Consider the following 12,481-nt stretch of genomic DNA (forward strand, 5'->3'; position numbering starts at 1 on the left):
GCGGCGGGGCGGGACGCTTCCCGGTGCGGGCGGAAGCGCGGCGCCCACGTGTTTCCGGCCGTGCGGCGGCGCGGGGTGCCGGGCGAGGCGAGGGGGGGGCCCGGCGGCCATGGACCCGCTGCGGGCCCAGCAGCTGGCGGCAGAGCTGGAGGTCGACATGATGGCCGACATGTACAACCGGTGCGTCCCGCGGCGGGGCACGGGGCTGCGGGCTGCGTGGGGCTGGAGGTGCGGGGGGCACTGGGGGTGCTGGAGGCACCGGGGGGCGCCCCTGGCTGGGGGGGCGCTGGGGGTTATCAGAGGCGCTGGGGGACCCCGGCGTGCTGGGGGTGGAGGGGTGTTGGGGAGTGCCGGGGGGTGCCTGGGATCTGGGGGGGGCACTGGGGGGTATCTGGGACATGGGGAGCACTGGGGGTGCTGGGGAATGGGGGACATGGGGGGCACTGGGGCTGCCTGCGGAGTGGGGGGCACTGTGGGATGCCCGAGAATGGGGGACATAGGAGGTTCTGGGGGTGCCTGCGGAATGGGAGGGCACTGGGGGGTACTGGGGAAAGGGGGACATTGGGGGCACTGCGGGGTGCTGGGAGTGGGGGACACGGTGGGTTCTGGGGGTGCCTGGAGATAGCAATGGCACTGGGGGGACAGGAGGTGTTGGGGCGCTCGGTGGGTGCCGGTGAGGGGCTGACGGCAGGGGTGCCGTGCAGGATGACGCAGGCGTGCCACCGAAAGTGCGTCCCCCCCCACTACAAGGACGCGGAGCTGTCGAAGGGGGAGAGCGTGTGCCTGGACCGCTGTGTGGCCAAGTACCTGGAGGTGCACGAGAGGATGGGCAAGAAGCTGACGGAGCTGTCGCTGCAGGACGAGGAGCTGCTCAAGCGCATGCAGCAGGGCACCGGCACCGCCTGACCCCCCGCTCCCTGGCTCCCCAATAAACTGGAGCCTCTGGGCCAGCTGGTTTGCTTCCCTCCCCCCCCCCAGGCCTGCCCCGTGCTGACGTGTTGGGGTGCGCGTGGGACCCGGTGCTGCTGCTGGGCAGCCCCCCCTTGCTGTCCCCAGCCGCCACGTGCCGTGTCCTTGAGGGGGGCACCCCCGGGTGCCCCCCCTCTCCCCTGGCCAGGCCCAGCCCATGTAATCCCTGGGATTAGGCAGAGCCAGGCTGAGCCCCTTGTAATCCCCTGCAGGGTGGGGACGGGGCTCTGCCCCTCCCTGTCTGCTGCCCAGCTGGGGGACACAGGGGGGACCCTGCACAGGGACACCCGGGGGGGCACAGCCCTGGAGCAGCTGGATGGGGACACCCGGATAGGGACACCCCCGAGACACCCAGCCCTGGCTGGGGACACACAGTCAGGGACCATGCGGAGACACTCCAGGGACACCCACACCTGGACAAGGACCATGCGGGGACATCCAGGGACACCTGGGGAGGGACCGTGGGGACCCGAGCGGGGACAGCCCGGACACGCGGGGACGTACTCGTGCGCCCACAGGGCCAGGGACACCCGCACAGGGACACCCCGAGAGCTGCACTGGCGCGGGGACACCCCGGCCCTGGGTGAAGGACACCGGAGCAGGGACACCCCAGGGGTGACACCCACCCAGCCGGACCCAGGCCAGGGTGGGCTCCGTCCGTCCGCAGCTCAGCACCATCCATGCGTCGGCGGCTGCTGGGAAGTGGGTCAGGCCGTGCAGGGCGCGGGGGACGGCGCTGGTGACAATGCGGGTGACAGCGCGGGTGGTAGCAGCTTGGTGGCCCTGTGGCTCCCGTTACACCCGCCTGTGGTGCCACCCCCCGCCAAGGGTTTGGGGTGCCAGCGCCACGGGTGTCACCAAGGCAGGGTGATGGCGGTCGTGTCACCGGGCCCTGTGGTGGCAGGGGGTGCCTGTGTGTGCCAGCCCCACGGCTCGGGGGGCAGCACTGGCCGGGGGGGTGTGTCTGTCCGTCCCCCCCCTCGGTCCCCGCAGGGAGCTGTGCATGCCTCGCTGCCCTCCAGCCGCCGCGGCGGTGACGGGGACATCAATATTTCAGGAGGAGCAGGCGGTGACCTGGAAAGGCAGCAGCCCCCCCGCCTCCCCCCCCCGCAGCAGCCAGGCCTCGCTCTCCCAAAATAAGACCATTTTTAATAAATAATTTCCCACCTTTTGGTTCCTGTTGCGGGTTTTTCCCGTTCAGGATTGGGGGGACGACCCCCCTGTGTCCTGCACCCCCCCAACCCCAGCTGCCCCCCACAGTTCTAGGAGCCCCCCTGGGGAGAAGGGGGGCACAGGCCCCCCCGAGGAGCCGGGACCCCCTTGGGGGGGCTCAGAGCCGGGTCAGGAGCAGCCCCAGGAGGGGCAGGAGGACGGGGGGCAGGAGGACAGTGGCGGCGGCCGTGGGGGCGCAGGGTGCCCGGGGGCAGCGGGCATCACTGGGGGGGCCCCGGGAGTCGCGGGATGGGGGGGGCGGCCGGGGCTGGGGTCCCCGCAGGTCGTGGGGGGGCAAGCCGTCGCGGTAGAAAGCAGAGGGCGGCGCAGCCGGGAGGGTGCCGGGGCGACCCAGCGCCCGCCCGGGGGTGCCCATCACCGCCACCCCACCGCCATCTTCCTCCTTCTTCTTCTTCTTCTCCTCTTCCTCCTCCTCCTCCTCCTCGTCAGGGCAGGCGTCGAAGTCACGAGGGCGGAGGTGGCGCAGGTCGGTGCCGCGGCGGTGCGGGGGGCTGGCGCAGGGCACAGGGGAGCTGGAGACGCGGGTGCGGCGGAACCAGGCCCAGAGCGGGCGCGCGCGGCAGTCGCAGGCCCAGGGGTTGGCGTTGAGGCGCAGGAACTGCAGGGCGGGCAGGGCGGCCAGCGGGTCCCCTGGCAGCGCCGCCAGGCTGTTGTTGAACAGGTAGAGGATGGTGAGACGGGCCAGGCCCCGGAAGGCGCGGCGGTGGATGGCCACCAGCCGGTTGGCGTGCAGCAGCAGGCGGTCCAGGCTGGGCAAGCCGCGGAAGACGCCTTCCGACAGCGCCCGCACCCGGTTCCCGTGTAGGAAGAGGTGGCTCAGGTTGGCCAGGTCGGCGAAGAGGTCGTCCTGCGGTGGGGAGGGGGGAGAAGGGGGTGGGCGTGGGGTGCGCAGCCCCACCGGGGGGCCCCCAGCCCTGCCCCGTGTCCCCGCGTGGCGGGCATCCCCCAGAGACCTGCCCACGGGTGTCCCCAGAGCCCTGCCCCACGTCCCTGCTCCATGGGCTGTACCTGGAGCCCTGCCCCGTGTCCCTGTCCTGCAGCCATCACCCTTCCCTGTGACCCTGCTCCATGAGCACCACCCGCCACCATGTCCTGTCTCTGTAACCCTTCACCCTGCCCCATGTCCTGTGTCCCTGCCCCATGGCCATCACCCAACACCTTGTCCGTCCCATGCATATCTCCAAGAGGCCCCTGCCATATGGCCGTCACTCTGTCCCACATCCCTGCTCCATGGGTGTCACCTGTCCTGCGTCCCTGCTCCATGAGCATCTCCCACTGCCCTGTCCCATGCCTGTACCCCATGGGTATCATCCATGTCCCTGCTCCATGGGTGTCACCCGTGTCCTGTGTCCCTGCTCCATGGGCATCACCCAACACCTTGTCCCATGCGTATCACCGAGAACCCCCTGCCATGTCCCTGCCCTGCTGGTGTCACCCACGACAGTGCCCCATGGCCCTCACGCTGTCCCATGTCCCTGCTCCATGGGTGTCACCCTGTCCTGTGTCCCTGCTCCATCCGTGTCCCCTGCCACCTTGCCCTGTGGTCTCCCACAGAGCCCGGTGCCCTGAAGGCACCCCCCACCGCCCTGTTTGAAGCGCCTCCCCCCTCCCCTGCCCCACGTCGCCCCACAGCCAGGCCGGGGCAGCCCCGGGGCCGTGGCGGACCTGGAGGTAGAGCAGCCCGTTCTCCTGCAGGTAGAGGTACTGGAGGCTGTGGAGGCCGCGGAAGATGGCGCTGGGCAGGCTGGCCAGCTGGCACCGGTAGAGGTGCAGGGCCTGGAGGCGCCGGAGGCCGTGGAAGGTGTCGGGGGCCAGGACGCGGAGGTGGGGATTGTCACCCAGGTCGAGCTCCTCCAGGGCGGGCAGGTGGCGGAAGGTGCCCGGCTGGATGGAGGAGATGTTGTTGGAGTAGAGCCAGAGGGTGACGGTGCTGGGCCCGAAGGTGCCCGCCCGCAGCGCCCCGATGACGTTGTTCTGCAGGAAGAGGCGGCGGGCGCCGGGCGGGAGCCCCGCGGGCACCGAGGAGAAGTTGTTGGCCTGGCAGCTGACGGTGGGCGGCGAGACGTAGCAGGTGCAGAGCGCGGGGCAGGCGGGCGCCCCGCCGGGCACCCACGCCAGCGCCGCCAGCAGCAGGGCCGCCAGGCGCCCGCCTGCGGGCACAGCGGGGCGTCAGCGCGGGGCACCGGCAGGGACGCTGCCCCAGCCCGGCCCCGCGCGCCCACCGCCCCGGCAGGGTCCTCCCAGGAAACATCTCCTCATCCCCAGGAAACATTCAGGGCCATGCCCACCCCATAGGCCTGGACACCCCTAGGAGCCCCCCAAGGCCATCCCCACCCGTGTGGCCATGGTACCCTTGGAGAACCCCAAGGCCATGATCACCCCATAGAGCTGGGCAACCCTAGGACCCCTCTGTCCCAGGATGATGCCCACCCTCATGGCCATGGTCTCCTTGGGCAATCCAAAGACCATGACCACCCCATAGGCCTGGACATCCCTAGGAGACCCCCAGGGCCATGCCCACCCACATGGCTGTGGTTTCCTTGGGGAAACCCAAGGCCATGACTACCCTATAGAGTCGGACAACCCCAGGACCCACCCCCCCCCTCATTGCCACATGGCGATGGTCACCTAGGAGAACCCCAAGGCCACGACCACCCATATGGCCATGGTCCCCTTGGAGAACCCCAAGGCTACTACTACCCCATAGGGCTGGACACCCCTAGGAGACCCCCAAAACCATGACCACCCCACACAGTCATGGTGCCCCAGGAGTCCCCCCAAGGCCAAGAGAACCCGCATGGCCACAGTCCCCAAGGGGAACCCCAAGGCCATGACCACCCCATAGCGTTGGACACCCCTAGGAGCCCTCCCAGGCCCATGTCAGCCCCACAGCGCTGTGCCCCCCCAAAGAACCATGCTGCCCCATAGGACCATGCCCACCACACAGGGCTGGCCACCCCAAAAAGGACTTCCCTACTGGATCTTGTTCCCCTGAGACCTTGGGGGGGGCTGTGCCCAATCCCTGGGGGCCACGGTCCCTCGGGACCCACACAGGTCTCTGGCCACCCCATGTGGCCACGGTCCCATGGGACCGTGCCCATCACACAGAACCATGCTCCCCTGGGACCCCCCAGGGCTATGATTACCCCTAAGGGGCTACGGACCACCCCCACGGCACCGTACTCACACCGTGGGCCCATGCACCCCTGCCACACAGGGCCACACTCCCCTGGGACCCCCCCGACACCGAACCCACTCCATGTACCCCCTCCCCCTGGGGACCCCCCACCCCACTCATGTCGGGGGGTGTGTGTGTGTGTGTGTGTGTGTTGGGGGGGGGTCCCCCTGACAACGGGGTGGTGCCACGTGCGCGCGTGCGGCCGCCACGTGCGAGGCGGGGCACGCGTGGGCGCGGGCTGACGCTCTCGCCGGTGACACGCGCCCGGCGCTTCTTTCCCACTCCCCCCCCCCCCACCCCATTCCGTGTCCATACCCCCCCTCCCCACCCCCCCCCCCCAACCGCGACGAATTCCACCACCGCCCCCCCCCCCCCCTTCCCTCTCCCTCCCTCTCCGGGCTGCAACCCGAGAGCTTCATCCATAATTCAACCCATCGGCCTGGACCCACGCCCGGGGATGCGGGGATGCTCTCACCCTCCCTCCGTGGCGCACCGGGGGAGGGGGGGGGGGGGGGGGGCTGTGGGCCCCCCCGGTGCACCGGGGGGGCCCACAGCCCCCCCCCCCCCCCCTCCCCCGGTGCGCTAAGGAGGAGGGGGGGACGACGACGACGACACCCCCCCCCACCCACCCACGGAGGCGTCCGGCGCATCTGCTCAGCACCGCCCCCCCTCCCCCGGCGCCCCGTGCCGGCGTGCGCCCCCCACCCGCGTCCCATCTGTCACTCCCCCACGCCGCGGGCTGACTCAGTTGGGAGCTGAAGTCACCGGTTCCCGGGCACCGGGGGTTTTTTTTTCTTTTTTTTTTTTTTTTTTTTTTCCGCCACCCCCCCACCCCTCCGTTCCAATTTCCGCACACACCGCCCCCCCCCCACCTCCCGCGCCCAAGTCCCGGTACGGAACCGTCCCGCCGCTTGTGGGGACCCCACGGAACCCACCCGTGGGGTGACACGGGCACTCTCGGCACCCCAGACGTGCCCACACGGTGGGGTGTGGGGCACCCCCACACACACAGGGGTGGGGGTCCTGGAGTGGCAGCAGGTAGCCCGTGGGTCCCGGGACACCCCCACACGGGGCTGGGGGTCCTGGGGTGGCACTGGGCGCCCCGTGGGTCGTGGGTGACCTCCACGCTGGGCTGGGGGTCCTGGGGTGACGTCGGGTACCCCGTGGGTCGTGGGGCACTCACACATCGGGCTGGGGGTCCTGGGGTGGCTCTGAGCACCCCGTGGGTCACCCCCACGCCGGGCTGGGGGTCTCGGCGTGCACCGGGTACCCCGCGGGTCTCGGGTCACTCCCACGCCGGGCTGGGGGTCCCACGGTGGAACGGAGCACCCCGTGCTTCGTGGGTCACCACCACGCCGGGCTGGCAGCCCGTGGGTCGCGGGGGGGCGCATCCTGGGGCGCCCCGTGGCTGCCCCCCCGCGCCGGGCTGTGCACCCCGGGGGTCACGGCGCTCCCCACGCATCCCGGGGCACCCGCACCCCGGGCACCCTGAGCCGGGACGGCGCTCAGCGGGGTGTCACCCCGGGTCTTCCCCCCACCCCGGGGTACCCCGACCCCCGTGGGCCCCCCGCCCGCCCCCACGCCTACCTTGGGGCAGGTCGCGAGCCGTGGGGGGCCGCATGGCGGGGCCGCCGCTCAGGCGCTGCCCGCTGCCCGGGGGCTCATGGCCGGCGCCGGGGGGGCTGCTCGCCCCCTTCACCCCCGCCGCGCCGCCGGGGCATGGCACGGGTGGGCGCGGGTGGGCTGCGGGCGCGGGTGGGCTCGGTGCTGCCCGCAGCTCCGGTGGGCTCAGCCCTGCCCCGCACCGCGCCTTATCCCGGGGCGGCCGCGCTCCGCCCCCCGCCGCCGGCCCCGCCGCTTAACCCCTCCCGGGCCGGCCGCCCCGCCCCACGCGGGGGGGGCCACGGGGGACCCCGGCGGGGAGGGGAGGGGGGCACTCTGCGGGTGCCCACGGGGGACGTGCTGTGGGACCCCCAGGGGGAACCCCCACGGGACACGCGGGGGTCGGTGGGCATGCGCCCACTGGGGACGGTGGGGGTCGGTGGTGGGTGCCCCCACTGGGGACGGTGGGGGTCGGTGGGGTGCCCCCACTGGGGACGCGCGAGGGCTGTGTTCCCCTCCCTCCCTCCCCCCACGGTGTCGGGACCCGCACGGGGTCGCGGTGCCCGCGGGGATCCCGTGGACCCCGTCGTGGGGCGGGGGCTGCTCGCGGTGGGTCGCGGCGGGGCGGGGGAGCGCGGGGGGGGGTCGAGGCACCGCCCCACTCCCACGCGGGACCGGGCTCTGTCCGCGGTGCTGGCGCCGGCGCTGTCCATGGTGCCGAGCGCCGCGGCCATCCGGGACAGAGACACCCCCCGCCCCGCGGGGCCGCCAGGGGGTTGCGGGGGGTCCGTGCCCCGCAGCGGACCCCACGTGGGGTGGGGAGGGGACACGCGTGTCCGCGGCGGGATGCGGCGGCAGGAGCTGGCACCGGCAGCGTGTTTGCGGCGCCGTCTCCGGCGCGGCTCCCGGCGAGCGAAATACCACAAGCTGGCGCGGCGGGCACCCGTGGGAGGGGGCGTGGGCGGCGCGGGGCTGACTCAGGGGCCGCCATCCGCTCCCCCCCACACCCTGCCCCACAGCGTCCCCGGCACGGGCCCACGGACACCCCGGCCCAGCACCCCTCTGGGAGCTGGGTGCATCAACCCCGTGGGGTCTGCAGGGGGTCTGAGGGGATGTGCCCACCCGTGGGAGCCTGTCCGCACTCGCCCGTGGGGGATGTAGGGCCGGGGGGGGCAGAGCGATGGGCCCTGATGCCACCAGCCAGGCCCGGGATGGGCAGAGATGGGTGATGGCTGTCCACGAAGGGATGTGTGGGCAGAAGGATGGTGGGGTGGGGAACAGCTGGAGGGGCAGACAGATGGACAGACGGGTGGTGAGGTGAAGGACAGAGGGACAGATGGACGGCTGGGGAAGGGCAGGGCGGCTGGAGGGTGGTGGGACAGATGGACGGCTGGGCGGGCACGAGGATGGACAGAGTTGTGGTTGGAGGGGGACAGATGGACGGGTGACAGACAGACGGATGGGTGACGGACAGATGGATGGATGATGGACAGACGGATGGGTGACGGACAGACGGAGGATGATGGACAGACGGATGGGTGATGGACAGATGGATGGGTGATGGACAGACGGATGGGTTCTGACTGAGCAGATGAACGGCTGGCTGGAGGGGTGGGGACGGGTGAGGACAGGAGGGGTGGCTGCAAGTGACAATGGATGGATGGGTGGATGGATGGGGCGTCAGGAGGGCAGACGGACAGACAGAGGGGAGGCAGAGGGACACAGGGCCGGGCAGGCTGTGGGGTGGGTGCCAGGGACAGGCAGGTGACAAGACCCCCAGGGCAGGGATGGCAGCGGGCATGAGTGGGCAGAGCCAGGGGGTGGCACGGGGTGGGGCGGGAGGGCTGGTCAGGGGCTGTCTCTGGGGTGACACAGCTGGAAGTGGCCCAAGAGTGGTCCGTGGGTGACACGAGAATAACCCAAGGGTGATACAAGATTGACCCAAGGGTGTCCCAAGGTTGACCCAAGGGTAGCTCAAGGGTGGCTCAAGGTTTACACAAGGGTGGCCCCAGGGTGGCCCCAGCTGGAGAACATCTCAGGGACACCAGGTGAGGTGGCACACCTGCAGATGGCGGGGTGGGGCAGAGGGGTGACACGGGGGGCGGGCACAAGGGGACACGGGGGTGGCAGAGGGGTGACACACCCACGGGTGGCACAGGGATGGCACCGGGGGGAGGGGGAAGGGGGGTGGGCAGTGCCGCGGCACGCCGGGGGGAGGGTCCTCATCCGGGACAGCCCCTCCCGGGGCGGACCCACCGGGTGACCCCACCGGGGCCGCCTCCCGCGTCCCCCCACGCCCGGGGGCGGGACCGGGACCGGGCCGGGCCCCTCCGCCCCGCCCGCCGCTGGCGAGGGGCGGGAGCACCGGCGGCACCGGGACCTGCCGGGACCCACCGGCAGCACCGGGCCGGGGGCTGCGCGGTCCCTCCCCGCCGCGCCGGGCCGTGGGAGGCGGGTGAGCAGCGCCCGGGGATGGCGGGGAGGGGGGGGGTGGCGGGAGGAGCCGAGCGGGAGCGGAGGGGCCCGGATGGTCCCGGCCCCCCCGGGGGAGGCAGCGCGGGGGGCTGTGGGGCCGCGGGGCCGTGGGGTGGGGCAGCTGGGGGCTGTGTGGACGCAATGTGGGGCGAGCGGGAGGGGAGGGGGGTGCGTGTCAGGCCGGGCCGTGGAGCTGTGTCAGCCCCGGCGCTGTGGGGCAGGGCTGTGCCTGGGGGGCTTCCCCCCCGCAGCTCGTCCCCCTGCCACCATGTGCCCTGCACCTCCCCCCCCCCCAGCACCCTCGGGCCTTGCGGGGGTCCCTGGTGCCCCCGTGGCGTGGGGCAGGCTCTGGGCGCTGGCGCGGCCGTGCCCCACGGCTGCCCACCCCCAGGGGCACGTGCGCCCCCCCTCCCTGTCACACGTGCAGGGGCAAAGTCCCCATGGCTGGGGCTGCCACTGCTGCCCCTGCCCTTGCCCCACACCGCTGCCCCTCTCCGTGGGGCGCCGGCATTGCCCACCCCGGGGGCACCCCGCGCCCCCCTGGGGAGAGCAGTGGGGCAAGGAGGAGGGGGGGCCCGCAGCCCAGCCCCATAGCAGCCTCTGGAGAAGTCACACGCTCGCTGCCTGGGGACCAGGCGGTCCCCGCAGGAATGGACTGGCCCTCGTTACAATTAATTATTAAAATGAACGAGGAGCTGGCGCGAGGCCTAAGCCATCCCAGTCCCGCAGGACGCCCGGGTCCCCTGGGGCCGGGATCGGGGGGGGGGTGGGGGTGTGGGGGGGTGGTTGTCCCCTGTCCACACCTGCCCCGCCCCGGTCACAGCTTGGGGCAAGCTGGGGGGGACACGTCAGGGCCAGCGCCGCTGGAGTCACCGGTGCCAGGGGCTCCCGACCCTCCTGCTCCCCCGTGGGGGTCCACCAGTGCGGGGGGGCCACCAGTGTGGCTGGGGCTTGCCAGTATGGCTGGGTGGCAAACGGCACCCACGGTGGGTGTCTGGGGGCACCCCAGGCAGCGACACCCCTGACGGGATGTCACCAGCGGTGCTGGGAAGGTGACGTCCCCGGTGCCCCCCCCCCGGTGCCCCCGGGTGGCTAAAGATAGCCTGCCCATAGCCTGCCCCCCCGGCGGGCGGCGCGGCCCCCCTGCCCCGCGCGGGTTAATCTTTAGCCGCTCGTCCGCTGTAATGAGGCCTCATTACCGGCCATTACACGGGGACAGGCAGGGTGGCACGGTGACACGCTGACGGGGGGCTCGGGAGGGCGCAGGGAGCCCGCGGGTGAGTGGGGCGGGGGGGGACACGGGTGACGGTGACCGGGGACGTGGCCTTGGCGCCTGTGGCACCCGGCTGCGGGTGGCGCTGGTGACACCGAGGGACAGGAGGGGGGTTCCCAGGCGTCCCCTGGGTCTGGCAGCCCTCCGGGGGAGGGTAACGGGCCCCCGGCAGGGTGACAGTGTCCCCAGTGTAGCGGTGGGGTCCCCAGGGGGTGACGGTGTCCCCAGGGGACATGTGACAGTGCCCAGCAGCGTGCCGGGGTCCCTGGGGGGTGTGATGGGGTCCCCAGGGGGGGTGCGCCGGGGTCCCAAAGAGGGGACGGTGTCCCCAGGAGCCGTGCCAGGGTGCCCAGAGGAGGTGCCAGTGGCCCCGGGAGGGTGTGCTGGGGCCCCGGGGGGGTGTGTCAGCCCGCCCGGCAGCGCGCCAGGTTCCCAAGGGGTGCCAGGGCCACCGCCTGCCCGCTGCCCGGCCACGGTGCCAGGCCCCGGGGGGTGCCGCTGTCCCGGGGGGGGGGGCGGTGTCCCCAGGGCGCACACCAGGCTGCCCCGCAGCGTGCCACCGCGCCCGGGGGCTGTGCCAGGCCCCCCGGGGGACACCCCCGGGAGGTGGCAGGTCCCCGGGACGGGCTGGCGGGGGGAGATAAGGCGGCGGCGGGGGGGTCCCGGCGCGGCGCGGGGGGGGCCGAGCCGCTATCGGTCGCCGCAGCCCCGGTGGGGCCGTGGGTGCTGGCGGGAGATTGGGGGGGGCCGTGCCAGGGGGCGGGGGTGCGCCCCGGGCTCCGCGTGCCAGGGTCCAAACTCCGCGGCGGCGGCGGCGACAACGGGGACAGTGACAGGGCCCGGCCTGTGCAGGTGGGTGGGGGGCGCGGGGGGGGGGGACAGCACACGTGTGCACGCGTGTGAGTGTGTGTGCATGTGTGTGAGCACCTGTGCACGCCTGTGAGCGTGTGTGCGTGTGTGTGAGAGTGTGTGCGTGTGAGAGTGTGTGCGTGTGAGTGTGTGCATGTGTGGGAGAGTGTGCACGCCTGTGAGTGCATGTGCATGCCTGTGAGTGCGTGTGCATGCCTGTGAGCGTGTGTGAGTGCCTGTGCACACGCGTGAGTGTGTGTGCACGTGTGTGAGAGTGTGTGCATGCCTGTGAGCACCTGTGCACGCCTGTGAGCGCATGTGCATGCATGTGAGTGTGTGTGCATGTGCGTGAGCGCGTGTGCACGTGTGTGAGCGCGTGTGCATGCGTGTGAGTGCATGTGCATGCATGTGAGCATGTGTGCATGCCTGTGAGCATGTGTGAGTGCCTGTGCACACGTGTGAGAGCGTGTGCACATGTGTGAGTGTGTGTGCACGCTTGTGAGCACCTGTGCATGTGTGTGAGTGTGTGTGTGCACGTGTGAGGGCTCATGCACGCGTGTGAGTGCATGCCTGGGAGTGTGTGTGCAGGCGTGTGAGCACCTCTGCACGCGTGTGAGTGTGTGTGCACGCGTGTGAGTGGGTGTGCACGCGTGTGAGTGCGTATGCCCGTGTGTGAGTGTGTGTGCATGCATGTGAGCACCTCTGCACGCGTGTGAGCGTGTGTGAACACGTGTGAGCCCCTGTGCATGCGTGTGCAGAGCCCCGGCTGCCGGCAGGGCCCTCGCCGTGCCCTGGCGTGCGCAGGGCACTGGTGGTAGTGGCCAGCCGAGGGGACAAGGGGCAGAGCCGGGGCCGGGGTGGCCTTTGCCCGGTGGCCACGTGCCCCGAGCCCCCCGCTCCGG

The 12,481-nt window shown here is 72.0% G+C and overlaps 2 protein-coding genes across 2 annotated transcripts; one reads left to right on the top strand and one right to left on the bottom strand.

Annotated features, from left to right (window-relative positions):
• Nucleotides 1–19: 19 nt before the first annotated feature.
• On the top strand, nt 20–950 carry TIMM10 (translocase of inner mitochondrial membrane 10). Its single transcript, XM_063334517.1, has 2 exons — nt 20–180; nt 705–950. The coding sequence occupies exons 1-2, from the start codon at nt 110–112 to the stop codon at nt 904–906; spliced, it is 273 nt and encodes a 90-aa protein (XP_063190587.1). The 5' UTR covers nt 20–109; the 3' UTR covers nt 907–950.
• A 625-nt stretch (nt 951–1,575) lies between these two features.
• RTN4RL2 (reticulon 4 receptor like 2) lies at nt 1,576–7,231 on the bottom strand. Its single transcript, XM_063334505.1, has 3 exons — nt 6,968–7,231; nt 3,868–4,352; nt 1,576–3,049 (listed from the first exon to the last, which is right to left on the bottom strand). Exons 1-3 carry the CDS (start codon nt 6,999–7,001, stop codon nt 2,300–2,302), a joined length of 1,269 nt encoding a protein of 422 aa, XP_063190575.1. The 5' UTR covers nt 7,002–7,231; the 3' UTR covers nt 1,576–2,299.
• Nucleotides 7,232–12,481: the final 5,250 nt, after the last annotated feature.

Source organism: Chroicocephalus ridibundus, chromosome 4 (genome assembly GCF_963924245.1).
Source record: "Chroicocephalus ridibundus chromosome 4, bChrRid1.1, whole genome shotgun sequence".
Lineage (NCBI taxonomy): Eukaryota > Metazoa > Chordata > Aves > Charadriiformes > Laridae > Chroicocephalus > Chroicocephalus ridibundus.